Source organism: Nannobrachium achirus (assembly GCF_963921795.1).
Source record: "Nannobrachium achirus genome assembly, chromosome: 14".
In the NCBI taxonomy this organism is placed as follows: domain Eukaryota; kingdom Metazoa; phylum Chordata; class Actinopteri; order Myctophiformes; family Myctophidae; genus Nannobrachium; species Nannobrachium achirus.
In genome coordinates this window covers 42,764,693-42,783,882 of record NC_137821.1, presented here as the reverse complement: position 1 = coordinate 42,783,882, position 19,190 = coordinate 42,764,693, and the positions used below count along the sequence as shown (strand labels likewise).

Genomic DNA, 19,190 nt, shown 5'->3' with positions numbered 1-19,190 from the left:
GACAGCGGTGCTGCCTTGGTTCAGTGGTCAATAGCATCTACTGGTCCTAATAGTTATAGGATGGGTAAATGCAGACAGAGGAGGATTGGATTTCTATATTGGATTCTTTCCGACAGTAAGGGAGAGTATCTACAGGTCTGTTAAATATTTTCCCTCTGCAATGGGATGATAATAATAATATAATGTTTAAAATAATAGAAACCTTGTTCACTTTTGGTTCAAATAAATAAAAAAAAGACGGTGGCCCTGGACTGCTGGCCTATAGCAGTCCGAGCACTTAGGCTCTAATGTAGCCTGACTGCGCATTGCTTTGCTGCATGTCTCTCCCCATCTCTCTCTCCCTGTTGCCTGTCCAACTCCACTGTACAATTGTTAAAGGCAGAAAAACCTCTTAAAGTGCAGGTGCCATGATTTTCCCCTCTATAAAACATGATTATATACTATTATGATTATACTAGGAGGAAGAATTTTTCCAAAAAAGTGTACAGAAAGAGTTAAAATGATGTTTTTATGTGGCCACACCCACCAGTTCATTGGTATGCGTGGTTGTCATGGTGGGTGGTGCTGGTGATCCAGCTGAAGTTGGCCACACCCACGTGTGTTGGGTGAATGGTAATTAGGGGAGGGGTTGATTCTATGATGTAATAAGTATGGGTGTTTTTGGAACGGCACGTCTGACCCAGCAGGTGGCATCCTCCAGCTAAAAACCCAAATAGAATAGAAGAGAATGCATAATTTCTCATAACAACCACACCAGGGGGTCTAATGAAGTACTGTCAACCTCCTAGACACATGAATACCAGAAAAAGTACAAAACTATGGCACCACCTCTTTAAAAAGCACAGGAGAGCAGTGTGCGAATATTGCCTTTTTAATCACTTGATTATATTTGGGTCCAGCACAGTGTTAGAGACACCGCATGATGTACATATCCTACCCTTTTTCCATGCAGAAAGATTATAGCCAAGATCTTAATCCACCACATTGACCTGGACCTTCTGTCAGAGAATCAGCAGGGTGGACGACCCCCTGCTTTCTGCTCGCCCTCTTCCCTGCACTTTATCTCCTCATCAAAGACCTCTGCGGGGAGGCATATCCTATAATTATGTCTCTATGCCAGTTCCTCTTTTTGTATCCTTTTTCCTGCATCCTCCACTCCACTCCTCTCCTCTATTCTCGTCTCCTCTCCTTTTCTGCAGCGCCCGGAATCACATGCTATATTTAAGTAAAAGTATCAATAGTGCACTGCAATGTAGAGAAAATGTTACCAAGTAGAAGTCCTGTATTCCAAATGAGTATCGTAAAATTAGTATCGTAAAATATACTTAAAGTACTAACAGTAACAGTACTCATTGTGCAGAATGTCCCATTTCAAAAAACATTTTGAAAATGGTAGATCTACAAGCTCACAATGCGTTGCAGCAATCTTGCTATTATCAAATGGCCGAAAGTGGTTAGTGTGTTTTATTATAATAATCAAAATCTCCAAAGTAACTATAAGTTTTCAAATAATTGTGGTGGAGTATTATAAGTGTGCCTCTGAGATTTAGTGGGGTAGAAGAAGTAATAACATTGAAAATTGTTAACCCTGAAGTAAAAAGTTACCTCAACATTGTACTTTAAGGGATATTTTACTTTCAAAAAAACTTTTGGTCATTTCATCATCTAATCAGGCATTTATGAACACCCTGGACAGTTTTTAATTTGCTTGATTCAATATTTACATATTTGATGTAATTGCTATCAGTCCTCCTCCTCCAGGGCTTCTCCCCATACACACCCATGACCAAAAGTTATTATTATTATTAAGTGGAATATCCCTTTAAGTACAGTACTGTTGAGTAAATGTACTTAAAACCACTTTCTTTACACCACCGCCCTCCAGTCCCGAGCTGATCTGGCTCCTCTGTCCTTCCTCTCTTCCCCTCACCACTCTTCCTCTTATCTCTCTCTCCATCTCTGGGTATCAGCCTTTCAGCCGAAGTCTCCAGGCACAGATATCATCCCCTTTGTCCCACCTTCCTGTTCCTGTGTGTGTGTGTGTGTGTGTGTGTGTGTGTGTGTGTGTGTGTGTGTGTGTGTGCGTGCGTGCGTGCGTGCGTGCGTGCGTGCGTGCGTGCGTGCGTGCGTGCGTGCGTGCGTGCGTGCGCGCAGCACGCGTGCGTCATCCCCTCTATCCCATCTTCCTCTCCCCTCCTCTTCTTTCACTGTGTTCTCACTGTGTCCATCTGTCCATACCGGTATATCTATCTATCTCTGCCTCTTATCACTCTTCATCATCACTCGCATATCGCATTTCCAGGAGGATTCTTTGTCAACGAAAATGCCTTCATATTACAGTAAAGTAGACAAATCTCCCATGGAGGATTAGCAGAGGAGAGTGTGTGTTAGTTGTGTGGCTGTGTCTCACTGATGTTCCTGTCAAAGACTGTTAGTCACTGAAGTACAGACAGCAAGACAATCTCTATAGACTGAGTCACTGAAGTAAAGGGCTTTTTAAAGTGATGAAAGACTGTTCTCTGTGCTGGCAACGGTCTCTGTTCTCAAACTCTCGTCCTTCACCAGTTCTTGAGTTGGAAAGCTTGCACATATTATGTCAGTTTTCCCATTGTACGATAATAATAAAAAAGACTAAGACGGCGACAAACTATCAAACTATTCTACAGTGACTCACAAGGGGATAACAAATGACAATTTAAAAAAAGTTAAAGTTATACCATGTAACTTTTTTTATAAAACAAATCTTAAAATTGTCCTAACTGTTAAATCGCTAAAGTTTTAGAACCCCCACTACGTTATTTTCAGCTTCTGAAGCCTTCTCTTTATATGTTTTCTACTTAACCGTGACAGGGGCGGGATTTCCCGGCAAAATTACGTCATCACACTACCGGCCAATCACAGCGAGGGTTATACACTGCCGGCCAATCACAGCGCATCTTGAAGTGGGGTCGCTATGGCGGCCATATTTGTAGTCGCCCGTGTGTCTCTATACTCAAAAGGTAATCTCGCCTACCAGGCAGGGTGAAGGAGTCCGTTTCTCCGGAATGCCTGAACGCACAGGAACCAGGGACCCCTCTAAAGATAGCTCTCGGCGAGGTGGAGGCAGACGCGGGGGTGTGAAGGTACGAAAAACGGCCATTTTTCGTACTACTATAGTACTTTTTCGTACTATAGGGCTACTGACCACTAGTTGAGCATCTTACACAGTATAGCTTTAACATTCCAATGAAGAAATAAATTAGGCAGACGTGCAAGTGAGCAAAAAAAGTAAATTGTTGACTCAGAAATTGGTGACGGTACAAAACCAGCTTTTTACACTGAAGTTGGAGAATGGAGACCAGTGCCAATTTGGCAAACCATGAGAACAATCTTTCATCCCTTGAAAGAAATGTCTTTATTTCAGTGAGTTATGAGAGCTCAGTACAGACAGCAAAACAATCTTCATGAGCTGTTAACATTGTCTGTGGCTGGGCTAACATACAGTATAGACTTTGGCTAATAAATGCCTTTGTTGAATTTGCCATGATGTTTATTTCATTATGAGGTTTTCACACTTTCAAGATTTTTGAAAAATGTTCACAAATAGCAGATGTACAGTACAAGCTCGCAAAGTGATGTGATGTGAGCTTGTATATCTGCAATTGTTGACTAGCCAATGCTAAAATGTAAAACGACAAAGACCCTAGAAGTATTTGGAGAAATGTGAACACAATAAACTGAGACTCTGAGATTCACACAAGTTGTGGGGAGTATACAGATGGGAAGAACTCAATATGCAGACAGGTCGATATATTAAACCCGTCGGCAGGTTAGCTACTCACCAGCGTCGGCAGGTTATCTACTCACCAGCGTCGGCAGGTTAGCTACTCACCAGCGTTAGTTTTACTGAGGTTAGGGTAAGGGTTAAGGTTAGGTTTAGGTCGTCGGCATATCGACCCGTCGGCATATTGACACATTTGCGGGTTTCTGCAAAAATACGCTCCATTCTCCATAATTAGAAACAGCAAAACAGGGAAGAAACCTGTGGGAAAAAATGCATTCGCAGGAAATTTGCAGCAAAGGTACAGTAATGGTACGGTCACACCAATCTACCTATGAGAGTGGATTCCCAATTCCAGATTCCCAATGTATTTCAATGGGAATAGAGCGTTTCCTAACAGTAGAGGGTTAAAAAAAAAAAAAAAAAAAAAAGAAAAGAAACACTCCATTCCCATTGAAATGCATTGGCGGAATCGGGAATCCACTCTCATAGGTATAGTTTGGTGTGCCGTAGCCTAAAGGCTGAAGACTTGAACTGCACATCTGTAGCTGCCAAAACATTTTAAACAGTTCTCCATTTTGTACCGTTGTTGATCACGTGTGGGGAGGATCAAGACCAATCTATTCGTGTCACCGGGAGGGTGAGGGTCACACCTTTTTTATTTATTTTTTCAGAGCACTCTAAAATCCTATATGGTGACCCTTCATTGTAAACACTGAACGGTCCCCTGGTGACTATTACAGTACAAACTCATTTGGGTCAATTTTTACACTCAGAATGAACCCATTACTTTAACCATTATTTTATGCTTTAACTATTAAAAAATAGCAGACATACAAGCTCTTAGCCGCGCTGCGAGCTTGTAGATCATTGTGACTTGCATTTGTTAAAAAAACTAAAAACGAAATCAATAAATAACCTTTGTACCTTGTTGTTGGCAAAGTTTGTGATCAAAGTTTGTTTTGCTACAACATGAGCCGTCTTAAGACACCAGGGAACGGCTCAGAATCAATGGGACAGACGGAATTAGAAAGCAATTTCTTCTAATCTAGGATGTTCAGCTTCGTGAGGTAATAACTTTAATCCTTTAATCAACTCTCCCTTGATGAACTATAATTGTCATCATCACGCGCATTACTCTGCACAGCTAGTGTATAATATGAGGATGTTTAATCGGGACATTCTGTCCAATGCTTACAGCTCCTGCAATTTTACCACTTTAAGCCAAAGTAAGTCCCCTTACCCACACGGACCAAAAACTAGGATATCATGTGGATCTGGGGATCCATGTAGAAACAGCTCCCATGGGGATCTCACAACATCTTCAACGTATCATTCTAACTTGGGCAGTGTTTCAGCTTGTACGTTAAATATTTCAAACAAGCATAACACGCACAGACACGCACGCACTCACACACACAGAGACACACACACAGACACAGACACAGACACACATACTTGGACTTGTGAGGGGCAATTATCATCACAAGTATATAGTAGAATTTGATACTATTTAGACATTGTGTTGTGAGTGAGGGACATTTTCCTCAGCCTCTCACAATAAATGTTGGTTTTGTGGTTAAAAAAAAAAGATTTTGAGAGTTATGTTTACAATTAGGCAATGATTCAGATTGGGCTTTGGGATTAGGCATTTAACTCATTCTGTGCCTATCCCGAACATGTTCGGCTTTATTTCAATCCAATACAATTTTTTTTTAATTAATTGACTTACCCTGAGCTGCTTGTAGAGTCGTGGGTGGTCCTGGCTCGTCCTACGCTAGCCAGCTAGCCATTTTACATGGTCCGACGATATATTCCATTAAAAATGGTTTAAAATACATTTTTGAGCCCCCCAATGTTCACTGAATGTTCAGCGCCGCTTCCGGAACGACGTCCAGTGTGCCTATCCCGAACATGTTCGGCTTTTTTAATGAAATGAATAAAATGATCCGAGGCCTTCTGAAGCCTGGGCCTAAATTTTCAAGCCAGTGATCGAAATCCGGGAGCCCCCCGGCCGGCCGTTAGCCGCGAACGTTGCCGCGAATCGCCGCCGAATCCAATGAAAAACCACATCTTTGGAGGCCCATATCTCTGGATTGTGTTTTTAGGGATGTGGCGCGAGGTTTATTTACGGCGAAATCGCCTAAAAATGATCTTTTAAATGACAAAATGCTAATAGCTATTCTGTAGCCATTTTCATCCGGGACCTTTCCATGACGTGCACGAATGTGAGCACGCGCGTCACTGCAACGTGAGTCCCCGGATGCTAATACGCTCGCCTATGGGACAAACCCTGGCATTCTTTGGCGCCCTCTAGGGGCTGGCACTAAAACGGTTAAAGGACAACTTTGTTTTTTTACAACAGGGGTTCATATTTTAGATAGTCATTAGAGAAAAGAAAAGATGAGTGTTCAAATGTTTTCATTTAATTCTTTCAATCGTTTTAGTGATTTTAATGATTTTGATTTGCATGCATGCCTAATTGTGTATTTTTAGACACAATAAACCCATTCCCAAGATGCACTGCAATCTTTCATGGGCAGATGTGACACATGGGGGCTGGTGTAAATAGTAACAAAGGAATTGCTGGCTTATTGTGTCTAAAAAGACATATTTAGCTACTTGTACTGTTTCTTTTCTCTAATTACAATCTAAAATATGTAAAAAAAAAAAAAAATTGTCCTTTAAAGGTTTAAGCAGAGTCTTGTATTAGAGAGTTCTGCCAATGCGGGTCAGAAACAGCGCCGGTCACGTGGTTCATGTAACTCGAAATGTCACTATTCCCCTCATAAACTCCAATGCATTCTGTAAACTTCCGGTTCAGCACTTCACTATTCACCAATAGATGTGTATGTAGAAGACCTGGCCCCATGAAGTGAACGAAGATGACGCAACTCTCCTTGAAAGGCTCTGGGTTTAAGCATTGAGGTCAGCGTTACTGTGTGGCAGAAAGCTGGAGCGCAACATGGAGCGGCCGATCTCGACTCTTGCGTTGTGCACACCATCTATACACACGCTGTGCTTTCCCTGTGTGAAGCAGGTTGCTGCCCCTTTGCCAGAGCTGCATGCAGCGTTTGTTTGTTGTGCTGACAAAATAGAGAGACAGCTAGTGGGGTCAACAGAGCCAGTGTTTATAATTGACCAAGTTTTATCTGCTTGTGCAGCCAGTGGTAGAAAAAGTACTCACATCTCTTACTTAATTATAAATACTGCAATATAGAAATACTCTGTTACAAGTAAAAGTCTGGAATACAACATTTACTTGTGTAAAAGTATAACAGTATTGGTTTAAAAATGTACTTAAAGTACCAAAAGTACCAAGTGCAAAATGTTTGAAAATAGCAGATCTACAAGCTCACAAGTTTGTGTGCTTGTAGATCGGCTAAAATAGGGCTAAATTGGTTAATCTATGTTTTATAATATAATCATTTATATCTGCAAAGTAACTACTAGTAACTGAAGTTTTTAAATAAATGTAGTAGAGTAAAAGTAAAATATTTGGATCCGAGATGTAGCGGAGTAGAAGTAAAAGTATACAGCACTTAGTAAATGTTCTTAGTTACTTTACACCACTGGCTACATGCAGCGTTTGTTTGTTGTGCAGAAAATAGAGACAACAGCTGGTGGGGTCAACAGAGCCAGTGTTTATAATTGATCAAGTTTTATCTGCTGTGCAGTGGAAAGAGAGAGAAAAAGGAGGAGAGAGAGAGAGAAAGAAAGAAAGGACTAATTCTCTGCCGTTAGGATCATCATCGAGTCTCCAGTGTGTGTTAAAGAGAATGTAGGTTGTGATTCTTGCATACCATCCCTGTCTGTTCTTCCACCTCATGGAGTGTGCTGTGTGTCTGTTCTTCATGGAGTGTGCTGTGTGTCTGTTCTTTCATCTCATGGAGTGTGCTGTGTGTCTGTTCTTTCACCTCATGGAGTGTGCTGTGTGTCTGTTCTTCGTGGAGTGTGCTGTGTGTCTGTTCTTCCATCTCATGGAGTGTGCTGTGTGTCTGTAGTACATCAATCACACATGCCTCCCCTCGGTGCCAGGATAAATATGATGACATGGAAATAGCATCTGGCCTAAATCTCAGGGAAAACAACAACTGTTTACTCTTTTGAACTTAAAACCAGTGGTGTAAAGTAACTAAGTACATTTACTTAAGTACAATTTTGAGGTTTCCAATGCTTTTACTTCTACTCCAGTACATTTCGGATCCATATATTGTACTTTTACTCCACTACATTTATTTTACATCTTTAGTTACTAGACACTTTGCAGATATAAATTATAATATCATAAAACATACATTGACCATTTTAGCCCTATTTTATACCCACACTATTTGAAAATAGCAGATCTACAAGCTCGCAATGTGTTGTGAGCTTGTAGATCTGCTATTTTCAAAAAAATGTTGTACTTTGGTCATTTAACACATGGGATGCTCAGGTTTCTAACATTTCTAGTTGTTGCTGCTGCCGCCGTTCACTCATGCTTTATTTTGAAGAGCCTCGGAAGCTTCGTGCGTGTGCACGTGAGTGTCCGCTGACGATTGAGGAAGAAAATCCATTTGTTTACAAACGCTCGCGAAACTAAAATCCAAACCGCCGACCATCGCCGTAAAGTGTCGCCGTGAAAACAATCAGATCTCTGCTTCCCTGGCGTTCTTTTCACCTCATTCATAGATAAAGCCCTTTTTATGTTTCAGGCTAGAATGGAAATCAATTTTCTCTCTCTCTCTCTCTCTGAGCTACGGGGTGACGTATGGACTAGGGTCATTCACAGGTCACAGCATGCACGCAGCACGCTGTACAGTTAACCCCTTGTTGTCTCGTTCATGAACGAGACAACTCCTTTTGGCAGGGTGACCCCTAGTGGCCTTAACTCGTTACTGAACGAGTTTGGCACCCAAGTTGTTAAGTACATTTAACACTTTCATACTTTTACTCAAGTACATTTTGAATTACGGACTTTTACTTGTAACAGAGTATTTCTACATTGCAGTATTGATACTTTTACTTATGTAAAACATTTGAGTACGTTTTCCACCACTGGTTGACGTGTCGCTGTCTATGCCAATTGGAAGTATGTGTGTGGAACACATACGTGCAGTAGATGAAAGCGCCCTCTTTGCCGTCAAAATCACATGTACATACAGAAATACGCAGAATCTCTCCTCTCTAGGTCACGGCAGAAAGCTACTATGGCTCTACTGTCTTCCATATGATAATAACAGCATCTTATTGTTGGCATAAACCTCATGCTACTGCAAAGTTGATGCTTTCACCTTCACAAACTGTTTGATGCTGTTTCAGGGGGTTGTATTGGAGTTTATAGTAAAAGTTATGCTGCACAATGTATTTTATGCAGGAAAATGAAAGGCATCCAGGAGATGATGCCTTGCGTATCTCGCGTATTATTATTTTCATTTCATAGCACAGTTGCCAACAATAGCAGCAGTTCCAAGCCTACAGTATATGGCTTATTTCAATCCCGTACGCAACGTCCTTAAAGGAAAACAAAACAAACCCGGCAAACAAATCTACACTATAAATGCCATTTTGACCGTGTTTTACTTTAATTGCCCCGTTTCTCAACACAGAAATATTGCATTATGGATGATATTACAGTTCAACAAAAGACCCCGATTGCACCCATGATAATACAAATATTTATGTTGCAACAACAAAGCCAAACTGAAATAAAATATAGTTCACAGTCCATCGCGTTGTTGTCTCCCAGCCGATCAAACAGCAGGCTCTGCCTACGCCGTAAAAAACCTCAGTGTTCCTTTATCCATTTGTAATCAAATGGACCCATAACATTTGTATCCTCTCAAAGTTAAAATGAATAATCACAGAGTTTACTGAGACTGTGTAGCGGTAGCCTAATTTAACCCATTTAGACCGGGAACGCATTATTACTTTAACCATTATTTAATGCTTTAACTATTGAAAATAGCAGATATACAAGCTCACAGCGAGCTTGTATATCTGCTATTTTTTGAAAAATCGTGAACATTTTGACCCGATTCTATAAATGTCTTCTAAATCCTTCAAAAGGTTTTTGAAAAACGCATGTTTCTATGTCAGTGGTTCTCAAACTTTTTCATGTCAAGGACCCCCTAGAATTACGGTATATGTATTTGGCCACAACCCCATCTCAAAATATTATGTTTCAGGGTCCATAGCTCAGTGGATACAATTCCCCTGAGATTGGGAGAACAGGGTTCAATCCCTGACAAGAGTCATCCCAACGACTATAAGAGCAATGCCTCCCTGCTTGGCACTGCTTGGGTTGTTTTGTGGGGTTCTACGAATACCTTCTAAATCAGCAGTTCTCAAAGGCGTTTTCATGCCAAGCAAGCACCCTTTCAAGGTTTTTCAAAAATAGCAGATGTACAAGCTCGCAGCGCGGCACAAAGTGACGCGCTGCGAGCTTGTACATCTGCTATTTTTGAATAGCCAAGGCTAAAATCTAAACTGACGCAGATGCTTTACCATTTTCAACGGGTCAACCTCTATAACAGCTCCCTCGTCCCCCGCGCACTCATCATCAAAAGTCACCCGGGCAGCCATCAACTGAGCAAAGCCGTAAAAGCTTTCCCCCAGCTGCAGCCCCCCCCCCCAAGAGACCAGAAAAAATACCCCTTTCCTTACTTTTCTCTCTTTCTTGGTCTCATTTGCCATTATTATGCCATCACTCCTTCTCTCTCTCCCTCCCTACCTCGCTCCCTCTCTCTCTTTCATTAAGGTCTCTGGAGTGTGCTGATCGCTCTACCCCTCGCTCTCCTCCAATTTCCAATCCCTCCCGGTGGACAGAGAGAGAGAGAGAGAGAGAGAGAGAGAGAGAGAGAGAGAGAGATAGAGAGAGAGAGAGAGCGTGATACGGACAGGGGCGTCACACCAAATTCTGGGCCCTGGGTACAAGGATTCACTGCGGGCCCCCCATGAATGTCAACCATTGAAAAATAGCAGATATACAAGCTCACAGCGCGGCACCGAGTGCCGCGCTGTGAGCTTGTAGATCTGCTATTTTTAAAAATCGTGAAAATGTGTACAAGAAACTTATGTTTCTAGTGTATGTCAGTGGTGCTCAAACGTTTTCATGTGAAGGACCCCCAAGATGTATTTGGCGACAGCTAATCGCCCATCTCAAAATATTTAGTTCCAGGGACCCCTGCCCGGAAGCAAAATTTGAGTTACAAATGTTTGCTTAAAAAATACATATTCAAAGATTTGCTTTTCAAAAATAGCAGATCTACAAGCTCGCAGTGCGGCACTCGGTGCCGCGCTGTGAGCTTGTATATCTGCTATTTTTCAACAGCTAAAGTTACTATAGGGCCCCTCCACCTTGGGCCCTGGTAACTCAGTCCCACTTTCCTACCCCTTGTGACGCCCCTGGTGATACTGATCCAGATGGGAGCAGGAGGAGGACTATGACTTGTGAATGCAGCTTATAAAGTTTTACAGGGCCAGGAATACAATGGTGACTGTGGGAGAGATAATGATCAGCACTGCGTCGAGGAGTAAAGTCAAGCATCAGCACTATCACAACAGCAAACAGCTTGTGTAAAGCCCTGACCTTCCTCTTGTGCTTTGCTTTCTTCATTGCCGTGATTCAATTAAACGATAATCATCACGTTTAATGCGGACAAAGTATAGCATTCGCTGAAAAAACTTTGTTTGGTTTGCCGCGGAGGGCAAATCAAGGGAGAAAGGTATTGTTTACTACTAGTCCATAACTTTTCTGCATTCGCCCAGCTCAGGCTGCTAAGGTGGCTCAGATTAGCACAAATGTCTGTGGGGTTTGATCAGATCCAGATTCAGCTTATTTATTTATTGTATCTCATCACAGGTTTAGAGGTGTAAAGAAGTATTATTATTATACTATATTATATTATACTTATTATTATAATGATACACAAATAATATCTGCCTGGTTCTTTTAAACGCCTGGCGTCCAGGCTATATACTGTACTGTACAGTATATATGAAATGCTTCATTTCTCTCTCAGCTAAGGGGTCCTTGGCCTGAAACTCGTTGAAGACCCCTGCTTTGAAGTGTAACTCCAAAACTGAATGATCAAGTTTCCTATAAAAAATAACCCTAATTCCTAATCCTAACTCTCAACTCCTAAACCTAACCGTACCTTCAGAACCCAACACATGGCCTCAATCATAAAGGGACTCCATGGGAACACGTCTTCATTAAGCATCCATTTTTAACATCAAAACGTGTGAACTCAATTTGTGTAACTCCGACAGAAGGGACGGGAAAAGATGAGGTGACATTTGGGTGTCAGTTTATACACACGCACACGTGCGCACGCAGCAACTCTTTCTGTTTGATGGGTTGTATCAGTGGATGTTGTAACTGTGCCTACTAAATGTAGGACACGTGTGTGTGTGTTAGGGCATTCACGAATAGCGATTTTTAGTATTCGAATTATTCGACCTCCAAGTATTCGAATAGTCGAATATTCGACAGGATTGGCAAAACTGGCCAAACAGTCAACTATTAAGTAAGCAAGAGGCGAACATTGTGAAAATAGCCGATCTACATGCTCACAACGCCTCGCGTTGCGAGGCGTTGTGAGCATGTAGATCTGCTATTTTCACAATATTTATCTGCGGAACCGAGTCACATTAAATGTAATACCTACAATTCCAAGTGCTTGTCAGGGTGGGGGTCCCCAGTTCAAATATGTTTATTTTGGCGGTCACGGCCTAAAAAGGTTTGAGAACCCCTGGTATGGAGCATTAACAAATTCATCCACCAGGGGCACTGACAACTCATTCTTATGACTTCCTATCTAGCCAAGCTTTATGAACTAGAGACAGAGAAAACAATACAAAAAATAAAATAAGCGAATATTCGACTTTTGTGAACAACGGCGAATAATGACTTTGATATTCGAATATTTGGTGAATGCCCTAGTGTGCGTGCATGTGTGTGTGTGTGTGTGTGTGTGTGTGTGTGTGTGTGTGTTGTATACCTGTGGTTGTGTCAGTGTGCTCCTGGGAGGCGTGGTGTTTCTGATGAACCCATTCTCCGTTGCACTTGAAGAAGATCTGCAGGGCGGGCCGGGCCTGGCAGCGCAGCCTGATGGGGTTGCTCTTGATGATGTACGCATCGCTGGGCTCCAACAGGAAGTGAGGCAACGTTCCCGACTGGCCAATGGCATGCTGCGACGACTCACCCCGGGAACCTGGAGACACACATACAGTACAGTATACTTTTACACTTACTTCTATAATTATTGTATACTTTTGTGTAGGGAAATGGACGAGATTAACGCACTGAAAGTACTGCTGTATAATGGTATTGGATCCAATAATGTATTGGCTATCTGCATGTAAGAGACTGCATTAGAATGAAATAGTGGTATAGTGATAGTGTAAAAAAAAATTGAACACCAAAGCTATTGAATTGGACACTTTTTTTTAAATCTCAATCATGATTGTTGGAATTGAAAGTTTCATAGTTTGCACAAATCAACTTGGGCTATTTCCTGTTGGTAAATGAGAAAGAAGTAGTCGCCAGCACTCAAGGAATCCTTTTCACATGATTTTATTTACCTCAATGGACAGAATCAACAAACAAAGAAATTAGCTACGCTGGTCGCAAAAAAGCTGCCGGCTCGCTATTATTGTTTTCGTAGGAGATGCCTTTGTAATTAAGCGGCTACACTAGCAGTTTCATGTGAAGTTGAGGGACGACGCAGGCGTGCCGATATTCACAATAACACACACCCTCTCGTCTCGTGTAATATTGCTGAATTATAAAATGATGATTAATTCAGCTCAACAATAGACACGACTGTCTTGTTCATTTAACTGTAATTAACCACATGAAGACTAGTGTTCCTATTCTGGGGCAGACAAAGAGATTCGGTAAAGAGGGGACAAAAGGAAGTGGCCTAGTATGGACTCCTGGGGGACCCTGGTCAATGATAGGGTATAGGGTTTAAGTGGTTAAGAGGTGTGTAAACGATAAACACGTCTTGCTATTCCTGAAACACAGCGCGTGTAATTACACTGTGACTAACCTGCATGTGACCCGTAACCGCTGTAATGTTGATGAGCAGGTTTTTTAATGAAGATAATCAGCCCTCACTCCCACCCGCAAGGTAATCACATACATAGATTGCAGAGCGACAGCGTGGTGCCTCAAGAATAGGGATGGAGCTTGGAATACGAGCCTGTTACAAACTCGATAACAAATGTATTGAGTACCCGGTATCAATAAGCTTTGGGATCAAGTTATCGAGAATAGTGGCAATCAGAAGAAGCAATCAAGACATATTTACAGTACTATTCATCATATAAAGCCATGTCATTAATGAATGCTTGTTTTAATGGTATTATTTAACTTTTGTCAATTTTTATCTTAATAGATGGTGGTCAGCCACACATTCAGTCACAACTACTGGCCAATAAAAAATATACCAATTCTCTTGTCGTCTCACATCTTTCCAGAAAATATTAAAAAACGCTCAATAGTGGGCTCGATAAAAGCCTGGCTCAATAAGCGAGATCGATAAGGTGCTCATTATCAATAAAAATTAACAAGCTCCATCCCTACTCAAGAAACTATTGGATCCCAGGCAAACCAAGAACCTAGCATCAGTCTAATGTTCGGGACCCCTAGTAGGGGACCTCAGAGTTACTACAGGGGGGTGCCGCCAAATCTTTGTATGATAGGATAACCTTTTTACATTAACTTCAATCCTATCCCTATTCTCAGGAGAATCTGCTATTCTGAGCAGATGTACAAGATCTACACCTCCTCGCAGGGCTTGTAGATCATCTATTTTCGGCAAAGAGGTTTAGTGTAGAGAGGAAAAAAGAGCAGGCCAAGTACAGAGTGAAAAGTCAAGTTTACTAAGTATTGACGGTTTAAGTGGTTAAATGGTGTCGTGTCAATCCATCATTCCATAGTCATCCTATAGTCATCCCATAGTATAATGGGATGACTATTTGATGACTACAGTATGTCTACATCCTATAGTCATAGTGATACGCTGATGATAGTGCTGTCAAACAATTCTACGAAACTACCAGCGTCTATGAAATCTATGCTATCTATTCGCAAGTGCTACACAATATCTCTCTCTCATCTAGGGGGTCCTTGGCCTGATTTTATTTATATACCGATATACAGGCCTGGAATTTCGTCATTTTAGGGGCAAGGCCACTTGGCCTTTGGTGTTGTCCATTTTTTGAGGGCACAAAGGCCAAATGCCAGGGCAGGAAGGCCATAAAATAAAACAAGATTTTAGTCTATTGAAAGAATTTGTTGAATCTAAGGGCACGTTCTCACCCAAAGTCCGCTTAAAAGGTCCGGATCAGGGACCAAATGTTTACATTGTTGCATTTTGAATTTGGTCCGGTTAGCGTTCACATGGGACTTTTGTTAAAAGAACCAAATATGTAAACAAAATTACACGTGGACGTGGTCATACAGGCTGCTGTTGATCTATTGACAGAATAGGCTATTCCTATAAAGTTACTTCACTGCCTATTCTAATTAATTTTGTGTTATTAATCACAGCCGCTTCCTATATCTTTTTTTTTAAGAAGCGAAACTCACACATTTCAGGCAGTAATTAGCGATGGATGGATGGAGGAATCTCTCTCTTTCTCTCTCTCTCAAAAAATATAGCCTAATATAAAGCTGCCTTCTTGATTCATTTAACAATAAATAGTGCAAGAACGCGTGGCCAAATAAAAACATAATAAGCGTCACCGTTTCCACATCAAATAATCTCTCTCTGTCTCTTTCTTTCTTTACAAGCAACGGGTCCATAAAGATATTTCCTATCCTTATCATGTTGGAAATGTGAAGCTACATGAATAAATAACATAAATAAAAACAATAAAATAATGCATAGCAAATCCCTATTGTCCCAAATGTTGAATCTATGCGTGTGAGCCATATAACTTTATATGCGGTGGCGCATGCTTAAAAATAACATATCTAACAGGATGCTAGCTTGCAGATCTGTTCTTTTTAACCATAGGATTCATTTAGCTCGTGTAAGCTTGCAAATCAGTTATTTTTGCGCACAGCACACGATGACTGGAGTAGGCTATGGACATCTTACTGCCGTCCCAACAACAATGTGAAAAGTTTGACTCATGAACGCCTGTCCTCAGGGGAACAGTGAGAGAGCGAAAAGAGAGCAAAATCCTAATGCCTTGAAAGAAAAGCCAAGTTTTACATTTCCTTGTTGGATGGAAGTTATGCGCGCAGCGCGCCTGGCTCCGTCTACTCCCGTGTTACACACAAGATGGTGACCTTACTTTTATTTGTGACAGTATTTGCGTCAAAACAAAGAATGATCACCGTGTTCGGAGAGCGACCCCTGGAGTCACCGCACACGATGGGTCACCAGTTTCCATGTAGCTTACAAGACACCCAGGGACGGCTCACAGGGAGAGGAGATGATACAATTATTAACGTGTAGCCTACTGCAGCTAATGAAGAAATATCAGCGGTTGGGTCATATCAATAGTAAAATAAAAGTCTGGGTTTCAGAGGCTATATCAATAGTGATTCCCGTGAGAAATTCATGCTTTTAGAACTAATTATTAATCCAGCTTCACAACTGCAAAACATAAAGATTGATGAGTGTAGGCTAAGCTGTTGCTGAAGTTAGAATTGCTTAACGAGTAGTCGTTTATTCTTTTTTTCCATATTGTTTTTCAATGAACAACACACAGTGCAGAATGTACTGTAGGCTGATCAGACCTACGTTTGGTCCTCTATAAAGTCCGGCTCCGTTCACACCAGCAGAGGACCAGACCATGGTCCTTTTGGAAGCGGACCGAGTCCTGCCTTTTCAAGAGGACCATGGTCCGGACCAAACAAAGGGACCATGGTCCCTTTGCACGTTCACACCAGCGGACCAAAGGAAAAAGAGGACCATGGTCCCTTTTAAGCGGACCAAATAACCCTGGTGTGAACACGCCCTTAAGGGTAGGGATGATAACCTATTCTGCAGGGAAATAGATAAATGATGGTATTTACAATCGGATGAATCCATGCTCAGCCCTGCACCAGTCAAAGTCACTGGATTGGTTTAAAGATGGGGACTCTTTCAGAATCTCAACAAAAGACACTGGTGTCTACATGACAAGAAAGAAACACTGGTGTCTACTCTACTGTCTACATATTGACCAGAAAGAGACAGAGGAGAAATTGGTACAGTCAGCTGGGGCATTAAGGCCACTGTGGCCACAGGTCATGCCATTGGTTTGAGGGCCAAAATGAGGGGCAACGGCAGCCAGAGAGAGAGAGAGCATATGAAAATCGAAATAACAAACTGTAGTTTGAATCTATAGGATACAGGTAAGCGATTAACCTATACGGTATAGCATCTTTGCAGTTTGAGTGTCTCCTTATTGAAGAGGATTGTGGTGATGCTCTGGCCTTTTTGGAAATCACAGCAGCACTCTCTCTCTCTCTCTTACTCACTCTCTCTCTCTCTCTCTCTCTCTCTCTCTCTCTCTCTCTCTCTCTCTCACGCTGTTCCCTTTCTCGCAACACTTTCATTCTGCCCGTTCCCCCTCCTAGGCTGAACAAAGAGACGCGCATTTCATTTCTAAATGACGAGCCGCAGGCTACACAGCTCCTGTTGTCTGCTCAACTGCTACTGTATTTATTTGTGCAGAGAGAGCAGGGGCGTCACAAGGGGGGGATAGTGGGACTGAGTTACTAGGGCCCGAGGTGGAGGAGCCTTCATTATTTTATTCTTTAGCTATTGAAAAATAGCAGATCTGCTATTTTTGAAAAGTCATGAAAATGTGTGCAAATCTTTGAATATATGTATTTTTTAAGCGAACATTTGTAACTCAAGTTTTGCTTCTGGGGGGGGGGGGGGGGGGTCCCTGGAACTAAATATTTTGAGATGGGGGTCCGCGGCCAAATACATATCATTTTGGGGGTCCTTCACATGAAAAGTTTTGAGCACCACTGACATAGAAACATAGTAAAAAAAAAAAAAAAAAAAGAATCTGAAATATTCAAAGACTTGCCACAAATGTTCACGATTTAAAAAAAATAGCAGATCTACAAGCTCGCAGCGCAGAACCCACACTGCAAACTTGTATATCTGCTATTTTTCAATAGTTAAAGCACAAAAGAACGTGTAATAATGCGTTCCCAGTCTAAATGAAGAACATTCATGGGGGGCCCGCAGTGAATCCTTGTACCCAGGGCCCAGAATTTGGTGTGACACCCCTGACAGAGAGCGGTGATTCACCGCGGCGCCTGTGTGTGTGTGTGTGTGTTTGGATACAGCAGCAAACAAACCCAAAACCCACACAGCGACAGATGGAAACGTAAACACACATAAATACATAAATACATAAACACACACATGCTGTCAAACAAAGCACAGCAGCTCTTCCAGTTGTTACCTGCTTGTTTAACCCTTAAAAGACCTGGCTTCACGCATTATTACACATTATTACTTTAACCATTGTTTTATGCTTTAACTGTTCGAAAATAGATCTGCAAGCTTGCAGCGCGGCACTCGGTGCTGCGCTGCGATCTTGTAGATCTGCTATTTTTGAAAAATATTGACTCGGTTCTCATACTTTTTCATGTCAAGGACCCCCAGAATTATGTGTATTTGTCCGCAGACCCCCATCTCAAAATGTCTTTTGCAGATCTACAGTTGTGTGCTTGTAGATCGGCTGTTTTCACTAGTTTTGTGAGACAGTCTTGTATGATGAAGCAGGGCTTTGCTTTACCAAAAGAAGTACACATTTGAAACTTGGAGATACGAGCTTTCTGCCCAACAGTGACAATATTTTAGTTGCGACCGTCAGGTCGCACTTTACTATCAAAACCACCACAAAGTGTAACTCCCTCCGTCTGTCTGTCACACCTCACACGTCACACTCTTGCCCTGCTCATATCTCCGCAACCGTTGCCCCGATCCATGCCAAATTTTGCACACACGTTCCTTGCCTGCCAAACTACAACCTCCAAGGACCCCCGGAGCTCCAGGGACCCCCATGTCCCTGGGGGACCCCCAGATGAAAAAAAAATCCAAAATGTGCAAAAATGACCAAATGACCACCCCAACCGGCCTGCTCACGGGGAATTCCCGGGGACCACCAACTCCTGCTGCTCCACAACGGATGCAAAAGTGGTGGCGCCCCCAGTGGAGGACCCCCTACACTGCAACTCACATAAAATGCCGTAACTCCGGCTAGGAGCGACCGGGACAGCCGGGGCCCGTACCTATTCGTCCGCCTTGCCGGCGCGGAGACCCCACCCCTCATTTCTCACATGGCCCTCTTCTAGCGCCACCATGAGGCCGATTCTTGCAAAACACATTTTTGGACACTGCTCCTACAATTTTTGCCCTAAAATCACGCAAATCGGTACACAGTATGTCTACACTCATCCCATCAACATGAATCT

At 42.1% G+C, this 19,190-nt stretch overlaps 1 protein-coding gene across 1 annotated transcript in view; it reads right to left on the bottom strand.

The window, feature by feature from the left end:
• LOC308298072 (netrin receptor UNC5D-like) overlaps positions 1–19,190 on the bottom strand; it is a gene marked incomplete at both ends in the record, with an annotated part of 184,911 nt that overhangs the window by 43,977 nt on the left and 121,744 nt on the right. The window contains one exon of the mRNA XM_080741635.1: positions 12,748–12,960. Coding sequence (XP_080597761.1) covers positions 12,748–12,960 — 213 coding nt within the window. The remainder of the gene's footprint in view (positions 1–12,747; positions 12,961–19,190) is intronic.